This window comes from Carlito syrichta, unplaced genomic scaffold (genome assembly GCF_000164805.1).
Source record: "Carlito syrichta isolate Samal-C Ts95f unplaced genomic scaffold, Tarsius_syrichta-2.0.1 Scaffold104719, whole genome shotgun sequence".
In the NCBI taxonomy this organism is placed as follows: domain Eukaryota; kingdom Metazoa; phylum Chordata; class Mammalia; order Primates; family Tarsiidae; genus Carlito; species Carlito syrichta.
Window position 1 is genome coordinate 208,090 of NW_007048815.1, and position 27,791 is coordinate 235,880.

The window sequence follows — 27,791 nt, forward strand, 5'->3', positions numbered from 1 at the left end:
GCTCAATATCGTGCAGGTGGTTTTAGCATGAGGAAAGGAGACGGAGGGAGTGAACGTTGGCAAGGAGGACAACACATTGAGATCCCAGAGCACATATCTTGAGAGTTTGAAGGCGATAGGACTTGGTCTTTGGCAGCTTCTTTTACTTTGGGTGGTAGAAAAATGAAAATCCATTGTTTATGGCATCACTGAGGTTGAAACGTTGGTGGGCTTCAGGATTAGAGACCTTTGTTGCTTTTGTCATGAGACAAGAAGAACGTCAGCATCATGTCCCACTGGAAAGGTACTGGTAGGCAATTCTCAAAGTGTCGCAGTTATATGGTGGTGTTCACTTGGATTTGCTGAGCTGGGGATTGTACGTTCCAGATCTTAATATTTCTACAGAGTGGCCTCTTCTAGCTGCTTTGCCACCGTAGCTTGGGTGTCCCCAGACTGGGAAATCTGCTGTGGCTGATGCTGGGAAAACTGCAATGCCTCTACTGCAAAGAAAATGTTCTTTTTGCATTGCCTTCTTGAAACCTATTTAGGGGCACAACTCCTTAAGTTCACATACATGGTCTCTTGCTACCATTCTGCCCCTGGAGCTGGATCAGGACAAAATTTAGGACCAGCCTCCACTGTGTATCAGGAGCCACTTCTGTCTGACCGTAAGTCTGTTGCTTTCTGTGCCTGCCACCGTCCTTCGTGGTAAGCCCACCAAGCAAGCTGGCCCTCTTTGCAGACACTATGATTCCATAGACCAGTGTGTCATATAAACCTCAGTGGTGGTGAAGACCATGTCTTTCTCTTTTTCTTAGGAAGCCTTTCTGTGTATATCTAAATAAGAGAACTCAGAAGTGAGGCATACCAAGTTATCTTTCTCCACTCACCACCATCATCAGAGGCCAGTTCTTGCCTGACCAAAATACCCCGCTAATATTATCCACATGGGAAGGTTTTGTGAAATATACAATAAAATCTTAGAATAATACGATAAAATCGTGTACTAAACCCTGGCTCCACTATTTATAACTCTGTGATCGTAGGCAAATTATCTCATGTTGTCATATATAACAACTGTGCCCTTCATAGGGTTGTTGTAGTGACTAAGTTAGAATACTCACACACGTGCAATACACATACACACACAAGCCTGTCAGTGTTCTTATTATCTGCTGACGCCATCAGGCAGGAAGACAGTAGTCATCTCAGGCTGAGGTACCACCGTATGCTCTGTTCTCCAGTTAGGATGGAAGGTGGCCTCTGACTGACCAGAGCCATTTTCCACCTCTGCTCTGGGCCTCTTTTCCTCTGGCCTCTCTCAAGACCTCCCTGACTTCCCTTTCTACTGTGTCTTCAATTTCTCACTCTTACTCATTCCCATCCTCAATTAAACATACCCATCTCTCATGACTTCAAAACAAAACAATAACCAAAAATTGTTCTTTGGTGCCACATCTTTTATTTCTTGCCCTATCTTTGTAGCCTTTATCATTATCAAGCTTGTTGACCTCATGTGTAGACTCATGCTTTCCTTTCCCTCGTCTCCTAGTCTCTCCATGACCCATTTCTACCTCTGGATGGAGTCTATTTCTCTTTTCTTCTTTTTTTTTTTTAGTCGGAGTCTCACTCTGTTGCCCAGGCTGGAGTACAGTGGCACACTCACAGCCATCCAAGTATTGACCTGCTGGGCTCAGGTGATCCTTCTGCCTCAGCCTTCCAAGTAGCAGGAGCTACAGGCCCATGCTACCACGCCCAGCTAATTTTTTTAAAAAATGTATTGTGGCGACGAGGTATCACCAAGTTGTCCAGGCTGGTCTCAAACCCCTGAGCTCAGCCAAACCTCTTACCTGGGCCTCCTAAAGTGCTGGGATTATAGACTTGAGCCACCGTGTCCAGCCCTATTTTCTTTATATTAGCAAACACTTCCTCCTTCCTTGCATACTTTCTTCCCTGATATTTTTGTTTTTTTAAATTCAACTTTCCCACATAGAAAACTTGGGCTTCTCTTTCATTTTCCTGGCTGGTCTTCTCCTGCTTCCCCTTAAATGTTTCTGTTTCTTACAGTTCTGTTCTGGGTTTCTTTTTCTTTTAGCCACTCCATGCACCCTGGCTAATCTCATCCACTTAGATGGCTGCTCACTTTCCGTTGCTCTGGCTTGGATATCTGTCCTGAAGACTCACCAGTAGCACATGGTGACTTTTCATGGGAATTCTCACCAGCACTGCCAAGCTAGGAGACCCAAAGTACATTTACTCTTCTCAGATTTGCTCTTCAAAGTTTCCAACTTCAAGGGGCGGGGGAAATCTTCACCAGTCACTCACACTGGAAGCCTACTGGCTCTTCTTCCATCTGATATCCAATCAGCTCCCATATCTCCTCAGTGGCCCTGAAGATCCTGATTCTCACTGTTTTATTCAGCCACTTTGTTAATGTCCTAGTCCAAACCACTATCTTCTCTCACCTGGATGACAGCAGCACCCTCCTCTCTGGTCTTTTTTCCCTTAGTCTTGCTTCTCTCCAATTCCTTCTTTATACTACAGCCAGAGAAATCTTTTTTAAAAATTTTTAATTTTAAAGATGTGGGGTACAATCCAGGGTTAGGTATACAAATGTTCATTATGCAGGTACCCTTGTTGATGAGGTATGCTTCCCCCTCCCCTGGCAGTTTCCCACTATTGCCAATCCCTTCCTTATAGTAGTATTTTTTTTTTTTTAATTTTGAAGATGTGGGGTGCAATTCAGGGTTAGGTATACAAACGTTCATTATGCAGGTATCCCTGTTGATGAGGTATGCCCCCCCAACCCCGGCAGTTTCCCACTACTGCCAATCCTCCCCCCCAGCAGTTTCCCACTACTACCAATCCCCCCCCCTTCCCTTGCCAGTTTCCCACTACTGCCAATCCCTTTCTTATAGTATTTGATAATTATTCAAGCTCCGCTTATGAGTGAGAACATGTGGTACTCAGTTCTTTGTTTCTGTGATAGATCACTCAGTATTATAGCCTCTGAGTCCATCCAAGTTGCTATGAAGTTCAAGAAGGACAAAATCCTGAGAAATCTTTTTAAACACACTAATCTATTGGTCACCTCACCTCCTAGAAGCCTTCAGCAGCATCTCAGGGCCCTGGACACGCTGGCCCTACATGTTTGGGTGCTTGCCATCCTCTGCAGCATCCTCACGCACCTGTTCCTCCTCGGCCTCCCCCTCCTGCCATGGCGACCTCTTCCAGTTCTTTCACGGGGCCACCCTCTCCATTCTGCACCTTTACACATGCTGCTTCCTGCGACTTACAGACTGCCTTCCTGGTTGGTCAACCCCTAAATTCTCTACAACCTAAATCTTGCTCATTCTTTCGGTCTTAGCATAAATATCCCTTCCTCCAAAATGCCTTTCCAAGCCTTAGACTAGGCAAAGCCATATTTTTGTGTGTTGTCAGGGTACTTTGTGCTTACCCTAAGAAAACAAGAATAATTGCCTTAATTACTGTGATTCTCATTGGCCTTTAGCTCTGCAAACAGTAACCACATTTGTCCCTTGTATGAATGAGTGGATGAGAGAACGAAATGTTCTGGCATGTACTGTTGCTGTCATTTGTTTGTGTAATCCTTCCTTCATTTATTCCTGCAGCGAGTGTTGACTTCAGCACACACTTTATACTGGAACATAGTACAGAATCAGATTCACATGGGCCTTACTCCCTTAGAGCTTATAGTTAAAGTAGAGAAGATAAACAAGGAAATAAGTGAATGATGGGATTCCCATAAGTGCCTTAGGGAAATAGGAACTTATGGAATAATTGGATGGGGGTTATAGTAGGTAGGATGCCCAGGGAAGACCAGTTTGAGGAGGTGAATTTGAATGAAGACATAGATGATGAAAGGAAGCTAATCATACAGAGATAAGAGGGAAGATGACTCCAGGCAGGTGAAACAGTTGCTGTGGCCTTGAAGCAGCCATGATGGGGGAACAAAGAGGAGGCCAGTGTGGTCAGAGCAAAGTGAGACAGGGAAGGAGTGGCATGAGGTCATGGAAAACTTTGTGCTTTGTGGATAAGAGTCTGGATATTACTCTAAGTCAGGCTTATTTTTAGTTCAAGAGAGATGCCATTCTTAGACTCTAGTTAAAGCCAAGGAGTACCAGAAGAGTGGCCACTTGAATTTCAGAGCTGATAGTGTTAGACTTGATGCAAGCATCCTTGATCCAGTAGAAAATCAGGTGACGCTGCTGTGATCAGTGGTAAGAATAAATACTGATTGCACAGTAGGGTATATATTTTTTTAAAGCTGCCAAGAAATGTTTTATATGCCACAGACCATAAACTTGCATACAGTTATCATATCAACCATAATAATTGCTACCCAATGTCACTGCCCAAATAATACAGATATGTTTTAACCACATTATGTAACTATGGGTACAGAATTTCATTACTTAAAAAAGAATATCGGCCAGGCTCGCTGGCTCAGCCTGTAATCCCGTGCTTTGGGAGGCCGAGGTCAGTGGATTGCCTGAACCCGCGGGTTCGAGACCCGCCTGGGCAACTTGGCGAGACCTCATCTCTACAATAAATGAAAAAATCAGCCAGGCATGGTAGCGCGTGCCTGTAATTCCAGCTACTTGGAAGGTTGAGGCAGAAGAATGGCCAGAGCCCAGCAGGTCGAGGCTGTGGTGGCCGGGAGCGGCCACTGCACTCCAGTCTGGGCAACAGAGTGAGATTCCAACTCAAAAATAAAAAATAAAAATAAAAAAGAATATCATCAAGAAAGGGTCAATATTGAGACATCAATATAAGATTCCCAACTTATGATGATGTGAGGATAATGTTGACAAGCTGTATTTTTAATCAGCTTCCATTTGACTGCACTTCTGTGAAAAATGAATCAGTAATGCAGAAATCACAGGTTGTTGGGAGGCTCAGACAAGACAATGCATTTGAGTGCATTTAAAATTATAAATGTTCCAAAGCAAAAGATTTTATTTCTGTTGTTACAGTCGACTATTTTTTTAACCAAGTACTGGTAATGGTGTAAGATTGGATACTGTAAACACTGACTATCTTGACCCAAATGAGAAAGCATCCAAACACATCTTTTCCAGCCAATATGTATGTAAATTTTTTAAAGAAACATACACATGCCTGATTGTTCTTGTAGATTCACATAAATATTTGGAAGGCACTTATTGGACACCTACCGTCTGACAGTTCTTCAGTGGCTCCGAGAATAAAGCACTGGGTAAATGGACACTGCCCTCACATTTGTGAAATATGAAATGTAGGACATGGTGAACAGGGAACACATCATACATGAAATAATGATCACATCTGCTTTTGTTGACACTTAACTAGTGTCTTGATGTAATATATTAAAAGTACAGAAACCTCGTGTTATTGCACTCTGCAGGTATTAGCAGATTTGCACATGTTTTTTACACATTGAAGGTCTGTGGCAATCTTGTGCTGAACAAGACCACTGGCACCATTTTTCTCTCTTTTAAAAAAATTTTAAGAATATATTTTATTTTATTCAATGTAATCAAAATATTATCATCTCAACACAATTTTAGGAATGATTGGGATATTTTATATTCTTTTTATCATACTAACACTTTGAAATCTGGTATGTGTTTTATGCTTACAGCACATCTTAGTTCAGACTAGTTACATTTTAAATGCTCGCTGGCCATACAAAGAGGCTACCATGTTGGATAGCGCAGGTCTAGATTTTTAAAGTTGAAGCTAGAGCACTATGCGGGGGAACTCAAAAAACTCCAGAATTTTTGGAGGGCGGGGCCCTTGTAGTATAGGCATCCCCCGCTAAGTAAGTTTTCTAGGAACCCATTGGCATCAGTGTACCAGTTAGTGTTGTTGCAAGAGACTGCTGGTACCATTTTTCTAATGGTAGGTGCTCACTTTGTGTCTCTGTGTCACATTTTGGGAGTTCTTGCAACATTTAAAATTTTTCATTATTATTAAATCTGTCATGGTGATCTGTGATCAGTGCTGTTTGATGTTACTGTTGTAGTAGATTAATGTACATCCTTGTCAACACTTGTTATCTTTTCTTTTTTTAAATTTTTGTAGAGCTGGGGTTTCACTGTGTTAGCCAAGGTGGTCTTGAACTCCTACCCTCAAGCAAACCTCCTGCCTTAGCTTGCCAATGTGCTGTGCTTATTAGCATGAGCTACCACATCCAGCCGTCCTTTGACTTTTTAACAAGAGGGACCCTACTGGGTGTGCAGCAATACTTCATTGTGATTTTTATTTGCATTTCTCTAATGATTAATGATAGCAAACATTTTTCATATACCAGTTGGCTATTTGTATGTCTTCTTTAGAAATATGTCTGTTCAGGTCCTTTGCCCATTTTTAAATTGGGTTATTTGTTCTTATTGTTGTTGTTTTTTGCTATTGAGTTGCATGAGTTCCTCATACATTTTATCTATTAACTTCTTATCAGATATATGGTATGTAAAAATTTTTTCCAATTCAATGGGTGGTCTTTTCATTTTGTTGATTGTTTACTTTGCTGTACAGAAGTCTTTTTAGTTTTATATAGTTCCACTTGTTTATTTTTGCTTTTGTTGCCTGTGCTTTTTGTCAAAGCCAAAAAAATCATTGCCAGGACCAGTCATAGAGCTTTTCCTGTATGTTTTCTTTTAGGAGTTTTACAGTTTCATTCTTATATTTAAGTCTTTGATTAATTTTGAGTTGATTCTGTGTATAGAGTAAGAATCCATTTTTCTTCTTTTGTGTATGATATCCAGTTTTCCCACCACCATATATTGAAGAGACTATTCTTTCTTCATTATGTGTTTTTGGTGCCTATGTTGAAAATTAGTAGCAACATTTATTTCTGTACTCACTATTCTGTTCCATTCATTTTTATGTCTGTTTTTAAGTCAGTACCATACTGTTTTGATTACATAGCTCCGTAATATAATTTGAAATCAGAAGATATGATGCCTGTGTTTTCTATGTCTGCAAAAAACTGCCATTGAAATTTTAGTGTAATTCATTAATGTAATGAATCTATGGATAATTTTAGGTAGTATGGAGTTTTAATAATATAAATTATTCTAATTCACAGACATGGGATCTTTTCATTTTTTGTGTGTCTTCTTCAGTTTTTTCATCAATGTTTTATAGTTTTCAATGAACAGATCTTTTACCTTTTTGGTTGTTGGTGGGAATGTAAATTAGTATAACCATTATAGAAAATAGTATGAGGGTTCCTCAGAAAATTAAGCATAGGACTACCATATGATTCAACAATCCCACTTCTTGGTATGTAGCCAAAGGAAATAAAATCACCATACCAACAAGATACCTGCGCTGTCATGTTCATTGCAGCATTATTCACAATAGTCAAGTGCTCATTAATAGATGGATACAGAAAGTGTTGTATATACAAAGGGTACCTAAAAAAAAAAAACCTGGAATTTATTTATTTAAAAATTGTGTAATCTTAAATGTTTAGACTTCAGTCACCTTCAAAGTACTCTCCATTTGATGCAATACACTTATTGAGACAGTTTTTCCACTGCTCAAAACTGTTTTTGAACTCGTCCATTTTGGTGCCTTTTCGTGCTTCTGCCATTTTTTGTTTCACCTCTTCCACATCAGCAAAACATTTCCCTTTGAGGGATTGTTTTTCATTGGAGAAACAACAAAAAGTTACCCAGGGCAAAGCAGAGTGAATAGGGAGGGTGGGACACAGGGATCATGCCAATTTTGGTCAAAAACTGCTGAACACTCAGCATGGTATGGGCAGGTGTACTTTTAAATCACCCATCATGAAATGGACAAATGCGTTGAAAGAATCTCCAAAAAAAAAAAAATTCACTTAATCTGAACACAGCCTGTCACAATGCTATCTGGTAAATTGATGCCGGTGGGTTCCTAGAACACTTAGCGAGGAAAGCCTGTACTACAAAGGGCCCTCCCTCCAAAAGATAATTCCATTTTGGGGGGCTCCCCTCATATGTATCTACACACACACGATGGTATATTATTAAACCTTAAAAAGAAGGAAATCCTACAACTTGTGACAACTTGGATGAATCTGAAGGAAATTATTCTATGTGAAATAATCTAAACACAGAAAGATAAATACTGCATGATCTCACAAGTGGAATCTACCAGAAGAAAAAAAAGGTTGTTGACCACATATTAACAGAGAGTAAAATGATGGTTACCAGAGGATAGGAACTGGGGGAAAATGGGAGAGATTGGTCAAAGGTGCAGACTTTCAGTTATAACATGAATAAGTTCTGGAGATCTAATGCACAATATAGCAACTATAGTTAACAATAATGTATTCAGAGCAGATCTCAAGTGTTCTCATCCCCTTCCCCATAAATAAAGGAACTATGTGAGGTGATGGATATGTCAAGTAGCTTGACTCAGGTGATTGTTTCACAGTGTATACATATATCAAAAGATCACACTGTATCCTTATATGTAGAATTGTTTTTCTATTATACCCAAATGAAGCTTGGGGAAGGGGAAAATAGAGCAAACAGTTCTAAAACTGTTGCATATCCAGAATGTCTAAAGTACATATTTTAAAAGTTTCTTTGAGCCAGTTTTCCCTTGTGTTTGATTTCAAGTCTCTTGGAATGCTTCTTACCCAGTCACCATTTTGGTGGTGGGAGTTGGTGGGGAGGGTGGTCTAAGTCATGTGACTGGTAGACTCCAGCTCTGAGGTTAGGTCCAACTCTTGAGGTTTCAATTCCAACCTCCCCAGATTGTAAATGTAGTTAATATGTCAGTGACTCAATTTTCTCATCTGCAAAGTTAGGATGCAAATAGATTGTTGTAATATTAAATGAGGTAGTATGGGTGATATGTTTAGTCAATGCCTGAAATGTTTTATGTTCTCACTTCATGTAAATTGCACATGTCATGCTTAGCATCTTCCTTACTTTCTTCTCCCTTCTTACTCCAGCTGTGTGACTTTCTCTGGTCTCCAGCAGCACCATGATGTCAGGGACATCTACAGGGTTTTGTATTTTCTGGCATGTGTGTATGATACAGTAGGGAACCTACCTGTTCTGGAGAGTAAGCTCCAAAGATTTGAGCGTCTCTGGTGACCTGTCATATTCACTGACTGCCAGCTCTCTCAGATGCTAGCAGTTTGTCATTGACTGTCCTTTGCAGAACTGAAGAGAAAAGGGGACAATATTGTTTCACAGTACAAACCCTGGAATAAGACAGAAATATTGTTTTTGTAAATAAACTTTGAGTAGGACAGAATTCTTTTTGAGTAAATAACCATACTAGCAAAATGACCACCTAAGATGGTATCTTTCAAACCTTTCTGACCACAATTCACTGTAAGAAATTTTATATCAGTTCAAGTTCATATGTGTATGTTCACACTCAGAAATAGTTTTACAAAACAAAGCATACTCTTACTACCTATAATGCAATATTTTCTATCCTGCTCAAGTCAGTGAATTATTGTGCATGTCATTCCATTTCATTCCTTTCTAATCTACAAAAAAGATCAGCAGTTTGAAAACTACTTGCCTAAGAGATCAATGCACCTAATCAAGGGCAGGGCTGTGAATAAGAATGAAACAGAATGTTCTTCGTCTCGACATTTTAAATTTTTTTTCAGTAATTGTCACTATCTTGTATTTTTTAAAAATACAACAACAACAACAAAACACTAACCAAGAAAATATAATTTGTGATTTAGTTCTTACTACACTTTAGAAAAAGATAGCATCATTTTTCCTTTTAAGATTTGTAGTCATTTCTGTCCAGCAAAGTAGTGGGCAGGATTACCAGCAACTTAGTTGTGGGTATGAGTCAGTTCAATGCAGCCAGAAAAACCCGTGTCTACTCTGGCTATGCCGTTATTCCTAGGTTCTCCTGTCCTTCATCTGTGGGAGAATAATACTATCTATACTCCCCCCACCGCCCTATACCCCAGGGTTCTTTGAGGACCAACTGGGATTACATATTTGAAATTACATTTTAAACTAAAGTGCTCTTTACAAATATAAAAGCTTTTATATTTGTTTTGTTTTATATCTGTTAGATTCTATATATGTAACCCTTTCCTCCTTTTAAAAAAAAACCTTTCTAGATTTCTCAGCTGAATATACTGATTACTCTTTTGCTGGGAGAACTCGCACCTGGAGACAGGCAGAAGATCATGACAATTTGTACCATAGATGTCCATGCCAGAGATGTGGTGGCAAAACTTATTTCTCAGAAGGTAAGTTGTTGGTAGAAATTTTAGGTGTTTGTTATTGTTTCTTGAGAGTGGTGTTTATTGTCAGAGTAGTTCCAAGAAAGTCATAGCTCTTTAAAAGTCTGTATATTTTAACGAGTCCTGAAAAGCTGTAGTTGTTTTGAATGTGTTTGGTTTGAGTTAGCTAATATATTGTCCTGATGGGAGTTCTCCCAAGAGATACTCCAAAGAGTTTTGCTAGGCTAAGAACCACAGATCTTCCAAAATATTAACCCAGCTGGAAGCACCAAGAGAAGTCACATGTTCATCTTTCTTTGTATACTCATCCTGGGCCACTAGCCTGTGAGTCTCCCCTCAGTGACTTACAAACAAACTATGGCAATAAGCTTACCTGTAAGTCATTTAAACCTTCTCTGTGTGTCTTTGATGCATTTCACATTGAAGAAAGACATGTTGGTTGTGATTCGAGGTTGTTGCTTGAGTCTTTTCCTTTCATGGCTGAATAATTTACTTTCTCATAATAAGTTATTTTCTAACCCTTTTAGTGCATTAATAACTTTCCCATCTCTTTAAAAAGTCCACATATCTATTAGATGCTGGCAGTGATTAACACAAAGGGAAAACCGTTGATGAATCTATTGACAGGGAGCTGAGATCATGTGTTGATTGTTATGTTCTGATTTAGAAAAAATAATAATAATAAAATAATATAAAAGGAGAATTTTCCCACCTTTTTTCCCAAAATATATTCCTATTTACAAATGTCAGAAATATGCTTGTCTACTGAAAGGCGTTGCTCTGACAGGCATACCCCCCAGTTCCTCCAAACCTTTCTTCTGGTAGTAACACAAGGCAGTTCCCTTCACAGTTCGTTTGCGTGTATGTATTGTGAAATGTTTTCTGTTGTTTTTCTACCTCTTTCCTAATTTGTTAAATTCAAAGTGAATTTTAATTCTCTCCATAAAGTGCATGACAATGTTTCTTCCTATGAGCTGGAAGCATATATAAATATTCCTTGATCTAGCTTCGGGATCATTAGTGAGCAATGTTTTTTATTGCTAGTCCAAGACTGTTCCTTGCAAAACAACACTTACCCTGTATTCTCATTTTCATAATGAACTGTTGGTAACTACTCCTTGAACATGACTTTGTACTTTCTTATATATTTGATTCTGTTTTTATCAGTTTGGTGATTTGCTTGCAGTAGGATTGTTTTTTAAAATGTGTCTTGGGCAACCCCCTGGGGTCCCCTCCTGCTGTGGGAGCTTTACTGTCCTCTTAATAAATCCTGCTTTAAAAAAATGTGAAATGTATCTTTATTTTGTGCTAATAGAAATACTTTATCTAATTCTCAACTATCTGAAATATATGGCTATGCAATGCTGAAACCTATGTAGTTGCCAGTTGACAATAATTTTGGTAACTTCAAGTGATTCTCAAGAAACTCTAGGGTCACATGCACCTTTGAAAGAGGTGAGGAAATGTTTTTTATTTTAATTGGAAAAGGAATTAGGTAGAATTGGGTAGATGGGAAAGAATAGCAATGAGAACATACTGTTATTTGATGTGATGAAAAATGGACTAGAAAATCCCTGTACTAAAAGCAGACTGGTTTTAGAGAGAACTTTGTTGAAAGTGTAGTTTATGCCTCTGATATGAAGAAATTATGTGTCATTTTAATACAGATAATGTATTTTTCCATCTGACTTCAGTGATACGCATATAAAGTTACAAATGTTACCTAATTCTCTGGGGTGGTTTGTAAAAGGGGAACATGATTATTTGAACAAATTGATATTGTTTTACATAAAAGCCAGTTTAAAGTGAAGACTTTTATTACACATATATTTTTGATTAAGTATTCAGCCATTATTTGCAATTCCAATTTGCAATAGTATGTAAGAGTTTCCCTATTTGTGAGAATTTTAGAAATAAAATGTGAGCCCCTAAGTTGATTAGATTAATAAATGCGTTGCCTCAAAACTATCAGTGTCCTACATGTAATGATTATGTAATGATTTTAGGTTATCAGTCCCCAAGCTTTTGCTTGGTTATCTCAACTTCGTCACCGGTGGGAGGACACCCAGAAACACTGCTTTGTTAATATTTGTGATGCCCAGTTCCAGTACTTCTATGAATACTTAGGAAACAGTCCTCGACTAGTGATCACACCTCTAACTGACAGGTAACAATTGGAAGCTCGAGTCAAATGGGAAAAACCAAGCCCAAAATTTCCTCTAGCACGGACAGAGAATGAAAAGGGAAGAAGGAGGGGAAAATGGTGAATAAACTGGTCAATAATAACTAATTATGTAATCTAATGAATGTTGAATTTTAGTTAGAGACAAGATAAAGAGAACTGAATTAAAGATAATTGCAGAGGCTATAAAATGTACAAATGATGAAATCATGAGTGGATTAGTATGACTCAAGGCGCTTTTTGTTTTGTTTTGTTTTTTCTTTTTTTGAGTTGGAATCTAACTCAGTCACCCTGACTGGAGTGCAGTGGCAAGCTCACAGCTACCTCAGCCTTGATCTCCTGGGCTCAGGCGATCCTTCCACCTCAGCCTCCTGAGTAGCTGGAACTATAGGCACGTGCCACCATGTCTAGCAAATTTTTTTTTGTCTGCAAGGTCTTGCTATCTTGCCCAGGCTGGTGTCGAACGCCTGGGCTCAAATGATCCTCCCACCTTGGTCTCACTAAGTGCTGGGATTACAGATGTGAGCCACTGCACCTGACCAAGGCAGCTTTTTTTTTTTAATCACCGAGCTCATTCTGCCCAGTTGTCTACAGCAAACATCCTGATATCAGGATCCATCACTACCTCTCCCCACTCCTCATTGCATCCCTTTATTGGAAGTGTGAAAATAACTAGGATCGCCTATGTTCAAATTCATTTTCGAAGAATTTCATACAGTAAAAGGAAGAGAAGAAGGAGAATGTAAGATTCATGAACTGATGGAACAAATACTTATGAAGTACCATACTAAGTACTGTTCCAGTGCTGGATAGACAGGTCTGTGCTGTCACAGGGAGTACTTTCTAGTTGAGTGTAACATATGAGTGGGGATGAAGAGAATCAATGAACAATTAACAAAGTTATTTTAGGCAGTCATATAGGCTATAATGTGTTAAAAATTATCTTGAAGGGAGAGCCTACTGTAAATTGGGTAAGGATATTTGAGCCAGACCTAAATGATGAGAAACCAGCTATGCACAGATCCTAGAGCAGAAATCTTCAGACAAGCTTCTATAATCATTGTACAATTTCTGTGTGTGTCTAATTCAGTTCTTTACTTTGTGTCTAACTAAAAGCATTCACTGTCTTCATTAGTGAGTTAATCTATGTACTGCTTTTGGTGTGAGGGATTAAAATGTGTAGCTTGACAAAATCACTTGAGAATCGTCAAAAGTGCAAATGTGAGGCGTCTACAGTCTTTATGCCATCACGAATAGGGAAGAGGGGAAGGGAAGGAGTATTTTAAAGTTTGGCATTATGTGAGGACTGCTAGTTTATTAACTTCTTAATTTAAAAAATTGACATGTAGTTTATTTGGAAGTTAAAAGGAAGATGAATGCTCATTTTGATAGTGTGAGTGGTGTCGGACAAGATGTTTATATCTCATTTACATTTTATTCTTTGGATTTTTTACTAATTGTTTACATGAACATAATGATGCCTTTTGAACACATTCATTATGTCTTATTTGATGTTGACCATCGCTTTGTGAGGTAGGTGGGGCAGATAATGTCTCTTTGTTCTATATGTGGGCAGGTGCAGAGACATAGGCCAACTAGCCTGTACCTGATAGACTTGGGCTGGAACACAGGTGTATTGGTTAGGGAGATACAGGCTAAACTGCTGTTGTGGAGCAATCCCAAAATACAATGGCTTAAATAACGCAAAGGTGATGTCTCACTTGTCTAACAGACCAGAGATGAGCAGTCCAGCAGCTCCAAATAAACATGGTTTCCACATTTGTTTTAGCCAGTAGAAAAAAGGAAAAAAGAAGGCCCACATCACATGTTTCCAAGGAGGTATCTTAAGACTGTTACACATCATTTCTGCACACATCCCATTCGTTGGAGTTTAGTCACTTGGCCACTCCTGACTGTAAAGAGGATAGGAAATGTAGTCTGGATGTATTGGCAGCCATTTGTCTAGCCAAAACTCAGAACCCCTGGAAAATAGTACAAGAAGATAGTCTCTACTAGTGCTCTGATTCCTAGGTCAGGAGTCTTTCCACTCCAGGTCATTGTAAGAGGCACTTAAACATGCAATGGATATAAAACAGGGGTCCCCAACCCCTGGGCGGCAGACTGGTACCAGTCTGTGGCCAGTTAGGAACTGGGCTGCATAGCAGGCGGTGCGCGGGCGGGTGAGCAAAACTCTGTCTTCTGTCAGATCAGCGGCGGCTTTAGATTCTCATAGTAGCACAAACCCTATTGTGAACTGCACATGCAAGTATCTATGTTACATGCTCCTAATGAGGACCTGATGTCTGATGATCTTGCCCCCTACCCCCAATCCATGGAAAAATTGTCTTCCACAAAACTGATTCCTGATGCCAAAGAGGTTGGGGACTGCTGATATAACATATAGAAGTACTTTTCATTTGTATCATTAATTGCTCTATTTGCATATAGTACTTTGAATTTTTAAAGGCATTTACTTTTGACTTCACATATTCCAAAAATTTGTCTCATTTTAAGGAGGAGAAAACTGAGTTATGTTGATATCCAAAGACTTATTTAACATTAGTATCTGATGATTGGCAAAGTATGCATTGGTCCCTGGTCTCCTGACCTCCATGTGCTGATCATTCCATTAGAGCGCTTGTCCTTAACAAGACAAAAATAATTTATTAACCTGAAGAAACCCCAAATAAAGAATATAACCATTTGAGGTCCTTGCCATTTGCTGGTCTTTCCTTCTTTTATAAGCATTCTGCCACTTAATGATTTTCTAAGAACCTGTGAGTCTTTCCTGCAAATGTAAGTATTATGGTAATCTAAGTGCATACAGCAACACATTCAAAATAAATTCCTAATAAATTTTAAAATGTAATCGTCTCTTTATGCTTGCCTTATATATTGAAATGGGTATATATTATTTGTATACTATGTATTTATATAAATTATATATCTAATCTCTTAAAATATTTATTAAGTAGCAGTTTAGTGCAATGTCTAATTCGTTCATCATCCAAGATATATCTTTTATTTTTGTTTAAATATGAAACAATTTTAGATGCTGTCTGCCATAGTAATAGTATCTTTACCTAGAAATATCCAAAATTGAATAGCATTGCAAATCAAATGTTATTTGTATTCAGATATGCAGCTCTTAGGAAATAAGACTGAGAAATAAAGCAATGCATTCTTTTCTAGTATTTTTAAGCAGTCAACCCAAACATAAATTTGATATAAAATATTCTGACTCATTGCTGCTGTGAACAAATCAGAAGTATAGCAATATTTCATACTGCTACCACATTATAGACCTTGACTTCTTAAACTTTTTAAAAATTGATTTCCCCTAATGTTTTATAGAAATTTATTTTGTTATTTTAAAATTTCATATTAGACTGTACTATTTGTATTTTCTACTACTTCAAGGTGTTATATTACTTTAACTCAATCACTTCATCTAACTATGAGTGGGGCTCCTGCTGGCCCAGCCGGTACAGGGAAAACAGAAACCACCAAAGATCTCGGCCGTGCCCTTGGCATGATGGTTTATGTATTCAACTGTTCAGAGCAAATGGACTACAAAGTAAGTCAGTAATAAAATAACGTATAAAATGATGCATTCTAACAGCACAATTCCTTACTGGTCATGAGTCAACATAATAGCTTAAAACCCCCTTCTGTTAAATTCTGAATGCTTCACTCCCTCATTTAGTCCATAGGAAATATCTACAAGGGACTGGTGCAGACAGGAGCTTGGGGCTGCTTTGATGAGTTCAACCGCATTGCTGTGGAAGTTCTTTCCGTGGTGGCCGTGCAGGTGAAAATGATTCATGATGCCATCCGGAACAGGAAGAGCAGGTGAGGGGCATGTGACTTTTCCCTCACTATGGATTATGGAATAATGCAGGTAACCTCAACTTCTCTGTCTCATGACATGACTAAAGTAAGACTCTGGTTAATTTTGAGAAATTATTTTGGATAGACTCCCAATTTTTATTAGTGATTTCTAAGGGTTGAATATAGCACATGTATATTACATTACCTTAATCGCTTAAAAAAGAGACAACTTCTAGGATGCTAAATCCAGTGATCAGTTATCAGTCCTTGTTTGACCTTCTGGCAGCATCTGACACAGTTGGCCATGCCCTGCTAAGTGACACACTAACTCCATGTGGGTCGTAGGACAACACCATCTCTCCTCCTTTTCTCTACCCTCACAGCAGCTTCACTGCTAATTTCTTCTCATCTATAAAATGGAGGGAAGAAGAGTACCTGCCTGGTAGATTACCATGGTCATTAAATGTAAAGGACTTGGGCAAGTGTCTAGCACACAGTAAGCACCATATCAGTGTTTGCTATTTTATATTGTTATTTTCTGACCTATTAATATTGGACATCATAGGGTTCAGTCCTTAGACTTTTTTTCTCTATATTTTCTCCACTGGTGATTTTATCTAGTCCTGTAGTTTTTAAAAACCATCTCAGCTGAGCATCGTGGCTCACACCTGTAATCCCAGCACTTTGGGAGGTGCAGGTGAGAAAAATGCCTGAACCCAGGGGTTCAAGACCAGCCTGGGCAGCCTGGTGAGACCTCATCTCTACAATAAAAAATAAATCGATAAGTAAATAAATAAATATTAGCCAGGTGTGGTGGAATGTGCCTATGATTACAGCTACTTGGAAGGCTGAGGCAGAAGGATCACTTGAACCCAGCAGGTCGAGGCTGATGTGGTCATGAGCATACCACTGCACTCCAGCCTATGCAACAGAGTGAGACTCTGACTCAAAAAAAAAAATCTCTGTGCTGCTGACTACCAGATATCCAGGCCTCCTTCCCCCCTAAGCTCTGGACTTACCTAAACAACTGCCTGTGAGGCATCTCAAGACTCTACTTGATGCTTTCTAGACTTCTCATATTTAATGTCTCCAAAATCAAAAGCCTGGTCTCTCTACCAACACCTGCTTTATTAGTTGTCCCAGTAACTTGGGCCAAAACCTTTCCAAATATATCTGAAATCTAACCACTCCTCAACATAATGGCCACACTCTTGGCACTTAGGTTTGATGGCTTAATATGTGAAATAAATATTACAGTATACAGCACAATTCTGGTTCTCGTTGTAACTTTTTTCCCATATAGTGCGGCCTACTTATCTGCCCCCCCCATTTTTTAAAGGTTTTTTTTCCCAGCTAGCTATCTTGTTCACAGGAACATTTTCAGTCTCCCAATCAGGGAAGGACTATCCTAACCTCCTAGACTATGAACCTGTTGTAGAAGTTTCCAGGTTATCAGTAGACACATCTGAATGTTCAACCCTCTCGAAAACTCTCAATCCTTTTACTGCATGGGCCTGTGACACCAGTTTTTTCTTCATGGCCAGATGTCTGTTGCCTGATCTGCCCCTTCTCTAAGGCCATGTTAGAGAAGTTTGGTTCTTTCTTCTTGGTTTCCCAGTCATATTTTATTTAGCTTTTAGTCAAAATCTTATTTGATGTAACCCAGATGTCATTTGAGGCTATCCTTTCTTATGGAGATTTATATAACTGAGCCTAGCAGTGGTTTCTGAAAATTCCCAACCATACTTCTTGACAGTCTCCTCTGTTGCCTGCACATCTGTGAGTCCTCTTTCTTCATTTTATTTTAGCCCGTATGCAGACAGCATAGCTCCTTCATGATTTCACAAGTTCATTACATTTCCTTTATACTCAAAGATTTAAGAGATGAGACCATGCCTCAATTACAGAGCCTTCCAGCATCTTGCTGGCTCTACCCCCTGGAGGGCCACACCTTTGACTGTGGTTATCCCTGCTGTGTACAATGGGAGAGGAGGCAGCTATCCTGTGGCAAGAGCCGCCTCTCCTTCCGTGAGCTGCCTTGCCAGGCCTGTCTCCTTCCCTAGCCTGACATTCTGAGGAAGGAAGATTTCTCCATTTTTGCCTTGACTATACAAAATCCACCTGCTCTTAATTGCCTGGTGTCTGAGACACTTTTAGTCCTAAACATTGTGGTTCCTTTCTCCTACATCTTTTCCCTCCCTATTCTGTGGTATAGACCCAGCTTCTTAACTACTTCCGCCCTCCCTTTCTCAACAAGAGATCAGCCTTATATTTTGTCTCATTTACCCTCATTTGAAAGAAGCATTCTACTTGTCTCTCAGTATGACTCTGATAGTACCTTATCCTTCCACTGCCCTGGCCATCAACAACCTACGGGGGCCTTTGCAAATCTTTCTGAAAACCTTCTTCCACTGCTTCCCCAGTGCCTTCAAGTGATAATAATAGCAATAGTCGCAGCTAACATCTGTCGAGTATTTACCATATTCTAGGCCTAGTACTCTTAATCTTTTATTTTCATAACCCCTTTTAAATCCTGATGTTATCCGATAAGGTGGGTAATATTATCATTCTTTTTTTTCTTACTAGATGAGAGAATTGGGACATAGGGTAATTAACATCCCTGCAGTGATCTAGCTGGACCCTGAACCCTCAGTCTGGCTCCAGGGCTAGCTGTGATGACCTCTACGCTGTTCCATCTCTCAGTGGTACCCAGTAGATATTTGTTGAATAAATGAGAGGAAGAGAGAGAAAGAGAGTGAGGAAAGAGAGAAAATAAAGATGGAGCAGGGAGTATCTCCTTTAAGCATGAGCATTCATTCTCTGTGTGATATCCCGTTCTAGAAATTGCAGCCCACGTTGAAGGCAAAAATGCCATCACCTTTCATTAAATGTTAATGTAGTCAAGTCTTCATTTTTATATTCTAGGATACTGTGGCTATGTTAAAATAAAAAAGAATACTTCCCATGCTTATAATTCCTCTGGGGGGAGGGAAGGCGTTTTTAATAAACATGCTTTAAAACATACTCCAAATAAGTATGCTTATGAATTTTAAAGAAAATTACACAGAATAAACAGCTTCCTAATAATAATTTGCATTTTGCAGTGGTTTGCATTTGTCAATGTGCATTCATATTCAATGAACACATTTAATTTCATCAACATTCTTTTTATGGTAGATTTGTATTTCTTGGAGAAGCTATCACACTGAAGCCATCAGTTGGAATATTTATTACTATGAACCCGGGATATGCTGGTCGAACCGAATTACCGGAAAATCTCAAAGCTCTTTTCAGGCAAGTGTTGTGCTTGGCAGCTCAGCATCTGGCGCGCTCATGCCACCTAATGTTGTTGGTTTGTACTGTGAAGTGATTTGTTTTTACTCCAGAATTCCTATGGAAAACCCCTTATTATTTCTTTGAGATCTCTTTATAAAATGTACTGTCACCATGATCAATGAACCCTTTTGAATTGTAAGACCAGGACTCAGAATCAGTTTTTAAAAGTTATTGGGGATACATTTGAATCTTTCATATTAGTTTTTTTGTTATGATTGTTTTATCATAAGTATCATTTTTTCAAATTAGTAAATATTTGGAAAGTATAGGAAGGAATAAAGAAAAAAGAACAGTGTCACCAATCAGAAATAATGATTATTATATATTGTCTAGCCTTTCTATAATTTATATTTCTATTTTGTTAAGATATTATAGTAGGCATATTTTCTTTTTTTTTTTTTTGAGTTAAAGTCTCATTCTGTTACTCAAGCTGGAGGGCAGTGGCACACTCATGACTACCACAGCCTCGACCTCCCAGGTTTTGGCAATCCTTCCACCTCAGCCTTCCAAGTAGCTGAAACTAGTGGCATGTGCCACGACACCCGCTAAGTTTTGATTTATTGTAGAGATGAGGTCTCACCAAGTTAGTTGCTCAGGCTGGTCTTGAACCCCTGGGTTCAGGTAATGCTCTCACCTTCACCTCCCAAAGTGCTGGGATTACAGGCATGAGCTACCATACCCAGCATGATTTTTATTTGGTTCTCTTCATTTACTATTTTGACATATATATTTTATTATATTACTGAAAATTCTTTGGAAATATCATTTTATGTAGCTCCAAAATAGTCCCTCTCATGCCTTTGCCATAATTTTCTTAACCATTCCCTTTGGTCTGACGTGTAGGGTTTATTTCTTCCTTGAGCATATCCTCAACAACTTAAATAAATAGGAATAGTTTATTTCTTTTTATCACTGATTAATATTCTATTATATAGACATGCTACCATTTGTTTATTCATTCACCAGTTGTTGGACATTTGGGCTGTTTCCAGTTTGAGGCTATTATGAATAAAGCTGCTATGAACATTCCTATACAATTTTTGCATGCACATATGTTTTTATTTCTTTGGGGAAAATATCTAAGAATGGAATCATTGTTTTACATGGCAAATGTATGTTTTACTTATGAGAATCTGCTAGCTGGGTGCAATGGCTAACACCTGTAATTCCAGCACTTTGGGATGATGAGGTGGGAAGATTGCATGAGGCCAGGAGTTTGAGACTAACCTGGGCAACATATCAAGATCCTGTCTCTACAAAAAATTAGAAATAAATTCACTGGGTGTGGTAGTGCTTGCCTGTAGTTTCTGAGGTGGGAGAGTCACTTGAGCTCAGGAGTTTGAGGCTGCAGTGTGGCATGATTATGCCACTGCACTCCAACCTGAGTAACAAAGTAAGACTCTCTGTCTCAACAAAAAAAACAACAACAAAACTGTCAATCTGGTTTACAAAGTGATTATACTAGTTTACATCTTCACCATCAATGTATGAAAATCTTAGTTGCTCTACATTCTTGTCAAAACTTGGTATTGGCTGGGCTCAGTGACTCAGCCTGTAATCCCAAGCGCTTTAGGAGGCTGAGGTGAGTGAATTGCTTGAGCCTGTGGGTTTGAGACCACACTAGCCAACTTGGTGAGACCTCGTCTCTACAATAAATAAAAAATTAGCCAGCTATGGTAGTGCGCACCTATAGTTCCGGTTACTTGGAAGGCTAAGGCGGAAGGATGGGTAGCTGGAGCCTAGCAGGTTGATGCTGGGTTGGCCATGAGCATGCCACTGTACTCCAGCCTGGGCAACAGAGTGAGACTCCAACTCAAAAAACAAAAAAAACAAAAAAGTTGGTATTGTCAGTCTTAGCCAAACGAATAGATATATAATAGTGTGTTCATCATGGGTTTAGTTTGCATTTCCATGTTTGCTAATGATGTTAGAATCTTTTCATGCACCTATTGGGCATTTCCATTTCATCTTTTGTGAAGTACTGTGTTCTGCATACAGTTTCTTTGTTAAATACATACATTGCAAGCTGGGCTCGGTGGCTCAGCCTGTAATCCTGTGCCTTTGGGAGGCTGAGGTGAGTGGATTGCCTGAGCCCGCGGGTTTGAGACCCACCTGGGCAGCGAGACCTCATCTCTACAATAAATCAAAAAATCAGCCGGGCGTGGTAGCACATGCCTGTAATTCTGGCTACTCGGAAGGCTGAGGCGGAAGGATCGCCGGAGCCCACCAGGTCGAGGTTGCGGTGGCTGGGAGCGGCCACTGCACTCCAGTATGGGCGACAGAGAGAGACTCCAACTCAAAAAAAAAAAAATACATACATTGAAAATATTTTTCTCTCAATTTGTGACTTGTCTTTTTATTTTCTTAGTGGTGTCCATCAAAGACTGAAGTGCTAAGTTTGATGAAATACAGCTTATCATTTAAAAAAATATCTTATCCAAAAAAGTTTGCTTAGTCCAGGCTTGCAAAAATTTTCCACTGTGTTTTCTTTTACAAGCTGTTTGCTAATTTCCGTAAGGATTTTATTTTCTATTCTGTTAATTGCTGAATTATGTTGACTGATTTTCAAATGCTAAACAGTCTTTCCACATTGCATTTCAGGGATAAACCCCACTTGGTAAAGTGGTGTTATTCTTATTGGTATTGCTGAATTCAATATGCTACCATTTTGTTAAGGATTCTTTTAAATGCCATGAAGGATATTGCTCTGTAGTGTCCTTTCTTGTAAGACATTTGTCTGACTTTGGCATCAGAGTAATGTTGACATTATTCAATGAGTTGAAAGGGTTTTCTCCTTTGTTTCCTTAAGAGTTTGTGTAAGATTGCTATTATTTACTCCTTAAATATTTGATAGGATTAATCAGTGAAGCCATCTATACCTAAAGTTTTCTTTAGGGGAATCTTTTAATTTATTTATATATATTTTTATTTTTATTTTAAAGATGTGGGGTACAATTCAGGATTAGGTACGTAAGTGGCCATCATGCAGGTGAAGTGTGGGCTGCCTATTGATTCTCACTTCACCTGGTTTGGTATCAGATACCCTAACTGATGTTAAGGGGAATCTTTTAAATAATTAATTCAATTTTTAAAAATAGATATGAGGCTATTCAGATTTTTAATTTCTCTTGGGTTAGTTTTGATAATTTACATCTTTAAAAGAAAATATCCATGTTATCTAGATTATTGCATCTGTTGACATACATTTGTTCATACTATTCCCTTATGATCTGTAGTGATGTCCTGAATTCCATGCCTGATTTGGGTAATTTGTGTCTTTTTTCTCTTTTTTTCATTGTGATAAGCTAGAGACTTGTCAGTTTTTATTTGTTTGTTTGTTTATTTATTTTTGCGTTGGAGTCTCACTCTTGTTGCCCAGGCTGGAGTGCAGGGGCACTTTCACGGCCACTGCAACCTCTACCTACTGGGTTCAGGCGATCCTTTCATCTCAGCCTTCCAAGTAACTGGACACACATGGTGGATGCACGCCACCATGACTGGCTAGTTTATTTATTTATTTATTGTAGAGACAAGGGCTCACCAAGTTGCCTAGACGGGTCTCGAACTCCAGGCTCAGGTAATCTTCTCGCCTTGGCCTCCCAAGGTGCTGGGATTGCAGGCTAAGCCACCACACCTGGCCATCAGTTTTATTTTTTAGGAGTTCTTTAGGGTTCACAATACGTCTCTTTAACTATTCAGTGCTTTTTTTTTTTTTTTTTTTGAATTGAAGTATCACCCTGTCATCCAGGCTGGTGTGCTGTGGCACACTCACGGGCCACCCCAGCGTCAACCTGCTGGGCTCTGGCAATTCTTCCACCTCAGCCTTCCAAGTAGCTGGAACTATAGGCATGTGCTATCATGCCCGGGTAATTTTTTTATTTATTGTAGAGATGAGGTCTCGCCAAGTTGCCTGGGCTGGCCTTGAACCCGTGGGCTTAGGCAATCCCCTCACCTCGGTCTCCCAACATGCTGGGATTACAGGCTGAGCCACCGAGCCCAGCCTCAGTGTTTTTTCAAAATAATATGCCATTTAGCGTTTTATGCAAGAACTGCTAGTCTTTTGTGTGATTTCTTTCAGTTATTTTAAACTTAAAATGTGGTTGTTCATTCTTCTAGCTATTTAACCATTTGTATTTTCTTCTAACTTTTATAGTATTGCTATATTTTTAAAATCTAATCATCTGATAAGATCTGACTATGGTAGGTAACATGAATACTTAAGCAATTCTTTTTCCTAATAGTTAATCAATTATTCTAACATCCTGTATTGAATGTTTTCCTTTCCTTTTAATAACAGTTTTGTTAACATAGTAATTTTCTCTCTAATTTTCTTGAAAAATTCTATATAGAGAATAACTGATTTCAAAATAAATGTAATAATTGCAAAATAGTCTGTTAGAAAACTGGATACCTTACGGTATTTTGCTCTTTGTGATCCAGTTTATCTCATATGATGTTTTTCATTGAGGTCTTAAAATTCGATACTGTTTTGTGAGGTTTTAATAAATTGTGTTTAATTAAATGCTGCATCATTTATGTTGGGCATTATTACTTGTGTCAGCAAAGTCTGAAGGAAAATTTGGATGATGAAAGTATTATTTATGAGGGTAGGCAATGTTTCGGCCTTTAAAGTATGAGAAGGGACCCCCCAAGAAAGACTGGAATTATTTTTTGGAGGGCGGGCCCCTTGTAGCACAGATTTCCTCCGCTGTGTAAGTGTTCTGGGAACCCATCAGCATTGGTATGCCAGCTAGCATTGTTGTGAGAGGCTTCAGTTGGTTTTTATTTTGGAGATTCTTTCACTACATTTGTCCATTTCATGTTGGGTGATTTACACAAACAACCAACTCACATCATGCTAAGTGTTCAGCAGTTTTTTACCAAAAGCAGCATGACCCCCTTGCCCTACCATCCCTATTCACCCAATCTCACCCCAAGTGACTTTTTTTTTTGAGTTGGAATCTCACTCTGTCGCCCAGGTTGGAGTGCAGTGGCACGCTCACAGCCACCGCAGCCTCAACCTGCTGGGCTCAGGCGATCCTTTCACCTCAGCCTTCCAAGTAGCTAGAACTACAGGTGTTCATGCTTGGCTAATTTTTCTTAATTTATCATAGAGACGAGGTCTCACCAAGTTGCCCAGGCTGGTCTTGAACCCCTGGACTCAAGCAATCCTCTCACCTCTGCCTCCCAAAGTGCTGGGATTACAGGCATGAGCCACTGTGCATGGCCCGAGTTACTTTTTTTTTGTTTCCCCGGATGAAAAAAGTTCTCAAGGGAAAATGTTTTGCTGAGGTGAACAAAAAACAGAAGCACTAAAAGACATCAAAATTGACAAGTTCAAAAACTGATTTGAGCAGTGGAAAATGTGTCTGATAGGCATACTGCATCAAACGGAGAGTGCTTTGAAGGTGGCTGAAGTTTACACTGTAAGAATAAATACACAATTTTTAAATAAATAAATTCTGAATTTTGGGGGGTTCCCCCTCATATTTTGATTCCAACACTCACCAACCATATGGCCCATAGCATGTACTTGGACTTCTGGAAACTTCAGTCTGCATCTCCTTAAAAGGCAAATAAGAGGAGCAGCCATCTCATAGAATTGTGAGAATTAAGTAAGAGCGTGCATGAAAAGATTTTAGCACCCTATGTGGTACAAAGTAAGTGTTCAGTAAATATCAGTTGTCTTTACTAACGTAAAATAAAACAAGTCCGTCTGTAGCCTTTTCTCTCACATTTCTTTACCTGTGATATGATGAAGAATAATAAATGTGAGGAGAACATGGGGTCAGCACAGATAAGAGAGGCACTCAATAATTGCCTAGATCCAAAGATACTTTGAAGTTAGATGCTTAGGGTGAAAGTTAGATGTGCACAAAGTAGACTATAATTTTTATATTTACAAAAACAGGTGGGTAAGTATTATTGGAATGTATTTTAAGAAGTCTAAAATCATGGGCTTATTTATTGATTTATTCTACTCCTCCTTTGCACTTGACCTCTGTGGAGAGGAATTTTTTCAAACATTGCTGGTAATAGCGGCCGTCTTTGGGGAAGGACTTTTTGGAAGTCCCTCTTCAAAAGAAAGGGGTTTTGAAGCTATGTTTTTCTAAACACTGACCCTAAAAGTCTACCCAAGTTGATCCCAGGTGGTAGTATGCTAGGGGCAGCTTGGTCAAGCTTTCAAGAGCTGATCGCTAAATTTTCATGAACTTTGTGAGCTGGTTATTAAGCACAACCACTAACAAAAACTAAATTCTAACAACTTTTGTTTAAATAAATTGTATCAAAAACAAAGATAAATACTCAAAACGAATCACTTCATAATGACTTATTTTACTGATGCTTATACTCTTAAGGTTATTTATGATTATTGTTGTCTACACAGTCGTGGGTTTCTCAGATCTATGTTTAATGATGTTGTTTTGGTAACTTGAATCAGCTGTGGTAGAAAGATTTTTTTCCCATGGAAATCAGTAAATGCTGTTTTCTGGATCACAGGTTCTTAAACATTTACCAGCACACTGGTAGCCATAGGTAAAGGTTGATCTCTAGTCCAAAACATCATTGTTTATCTTTCTGCAGTGACAATTGACATACAAATTTTCTTTAAACTGTGCTTCTGCCGTTTCAGAGTGTCTGGAATTTCCTGTGTCCAGTAACTAGAGGATTTTCTTGTTTTTGTTGTTAAGAAACGGGATTCTCGCTCCATTGCCCAAGCTAGAGTGCAGAGGCATGTTCATAGCTCACTGCAGCCTCAAACTCCTGGGCTCGAGTGATCCTCCTGCCTCCACCTCCTGAGTAGCTGAGACCATAGGCATTCACCACCATACCTGGATAATTTTTAAATTTTATTTTTGTAGAATCGAGGTCTTGCTATGTTGCTCAGTTTGCTCTTGAACTCCAGGGCTCCAGCAATCCTCCTGTCTCAGCCTCCCAAAGTGCTGGGTTACAAGTACAAGCCACTGCACCCAGCTTTCTAGCGGACATATTTTAGATAAAGTGAATGGTCTTGTTAGCTGTGATGGACAGAAGTAATTATGACCTGCTTAGGAATGGTTAAAATGTTGGTACAAGTTAATCACTTGAGTTCAGCAATTGGTACTTATTACCTTATCACATTTTAAAACTCTAAGTTATATTTATTTTTCAGACCCTGTGCCATGGTGGCCCCTGACATTGAGCTTATCTGTGAAATCATGTTAGTTGCTGAAGGTTTTGTGGATGCGCGCGCATTAGCCCGAAAATTCATTACGTTGTACATGCTGTGCAGGGAGCTCCTCTCCAAGCAGGTGAGGGGTCCTTTGTTACTTTTTCTTCATTTTTATATCCCATTAAAACAGCTTTGAAATATGACTGCAGGGTAAGTTATCATTCAAATTACACTTAGACATTAGGAATATTTTTATATTTTTCATACATTTTGAAAATCTGTATTTTGCAATTCTATTCTTTTCTGAAATTGGGGACATTCTAGTTCTAGTGTTTTATTTGTGTCATACAGTTTTTATTAACGGGCTATGTGATTTTCTTTAAACTTTATCAATGTTGTCATTATAAATGGAATTTTATGTTGCCTCCCCTTCTTGGTGAGAATATTATTTTCTGTGAGAGAAGGCAGGGGTGTTCATAAGATTGATGAGGCAGGGGTGTTCATAAGAATGATATTCATATTTTCTGAAGAACATCTCATGGAATGTTAAAATTACAATTTTTTCTCATTTGCTGGTCATCCTTTATTTGAAGGTAGGGTTGGATTTTTTCTTAAACTTTTCTTCTTCAACTTTTGCCTTTCTGAAATGGGTCAGATGTATACACACTCTACTCTGCAGTCATAAGCTTCTCAAAGATTTATTGAAGTTGCTGATATGCCACAAAAATTATGTATCAGCATCAGTATTTTTAAATTGAGCTTTGTGGTCACTTTTGATTCTTGGTCTTTTGATGCCCTTTTATGAATTACTGGTGATGTAATTCTGCAGCTGTTCCAGAACGAGAGTATCAAAATACCACAGTTGCAACCACACAGTTGCCTGCCCTGCCAGATGTAATCATCTTAACTTGCTCATTGTCAGGGAAAGATGTGAAATGAGAGAGAAATGTGTGCTGTCCTTTTAATAACTGTAAATTCATATCAGGGGAGTGGCGTGGTGATTTTTAACAGTTGTCTCTGGGTAGTAAGATGATAGGTATTTATTTTTTTTTTTTTGAGTTGAAGTCTCACTCTGTCACCCA

The 27,791-nt window shown here is 38.9% G+C and overlaps 1 protein-coding gene across 1 annotated transcript in view; it reads left to right on the forward strand.

The window, feature by feature from the left end:
- The window catches only part of LOC103268211 (dynein heavy chain 11, axonemal-like), a gene marked incomplete at its 3' end in the record, with an annotated part of 189,018 nt that overhangs the window by 130,464 nt on the left and 30,763 nt on the right, over window positions 1–27,791 (forward strand). The window contains 6 exon segments of the mRNA XM_021716137.1: window positions 10,082–10,213; window positions 12,214–12,374; window positions 15,810–15,966; window positions 16,096–16,241; window positions 19,398–19,514; window positions 26,710–26,848. Coding sequence (XP_021571812.1) covers window positions 10,082–10,213; window positions 12,214–12,374; window positions 15,810–15,966; window positions 16,096–16,241; window positions 19,398–19,514; window positions 26,710–26,848 — 852 coding nt within the window.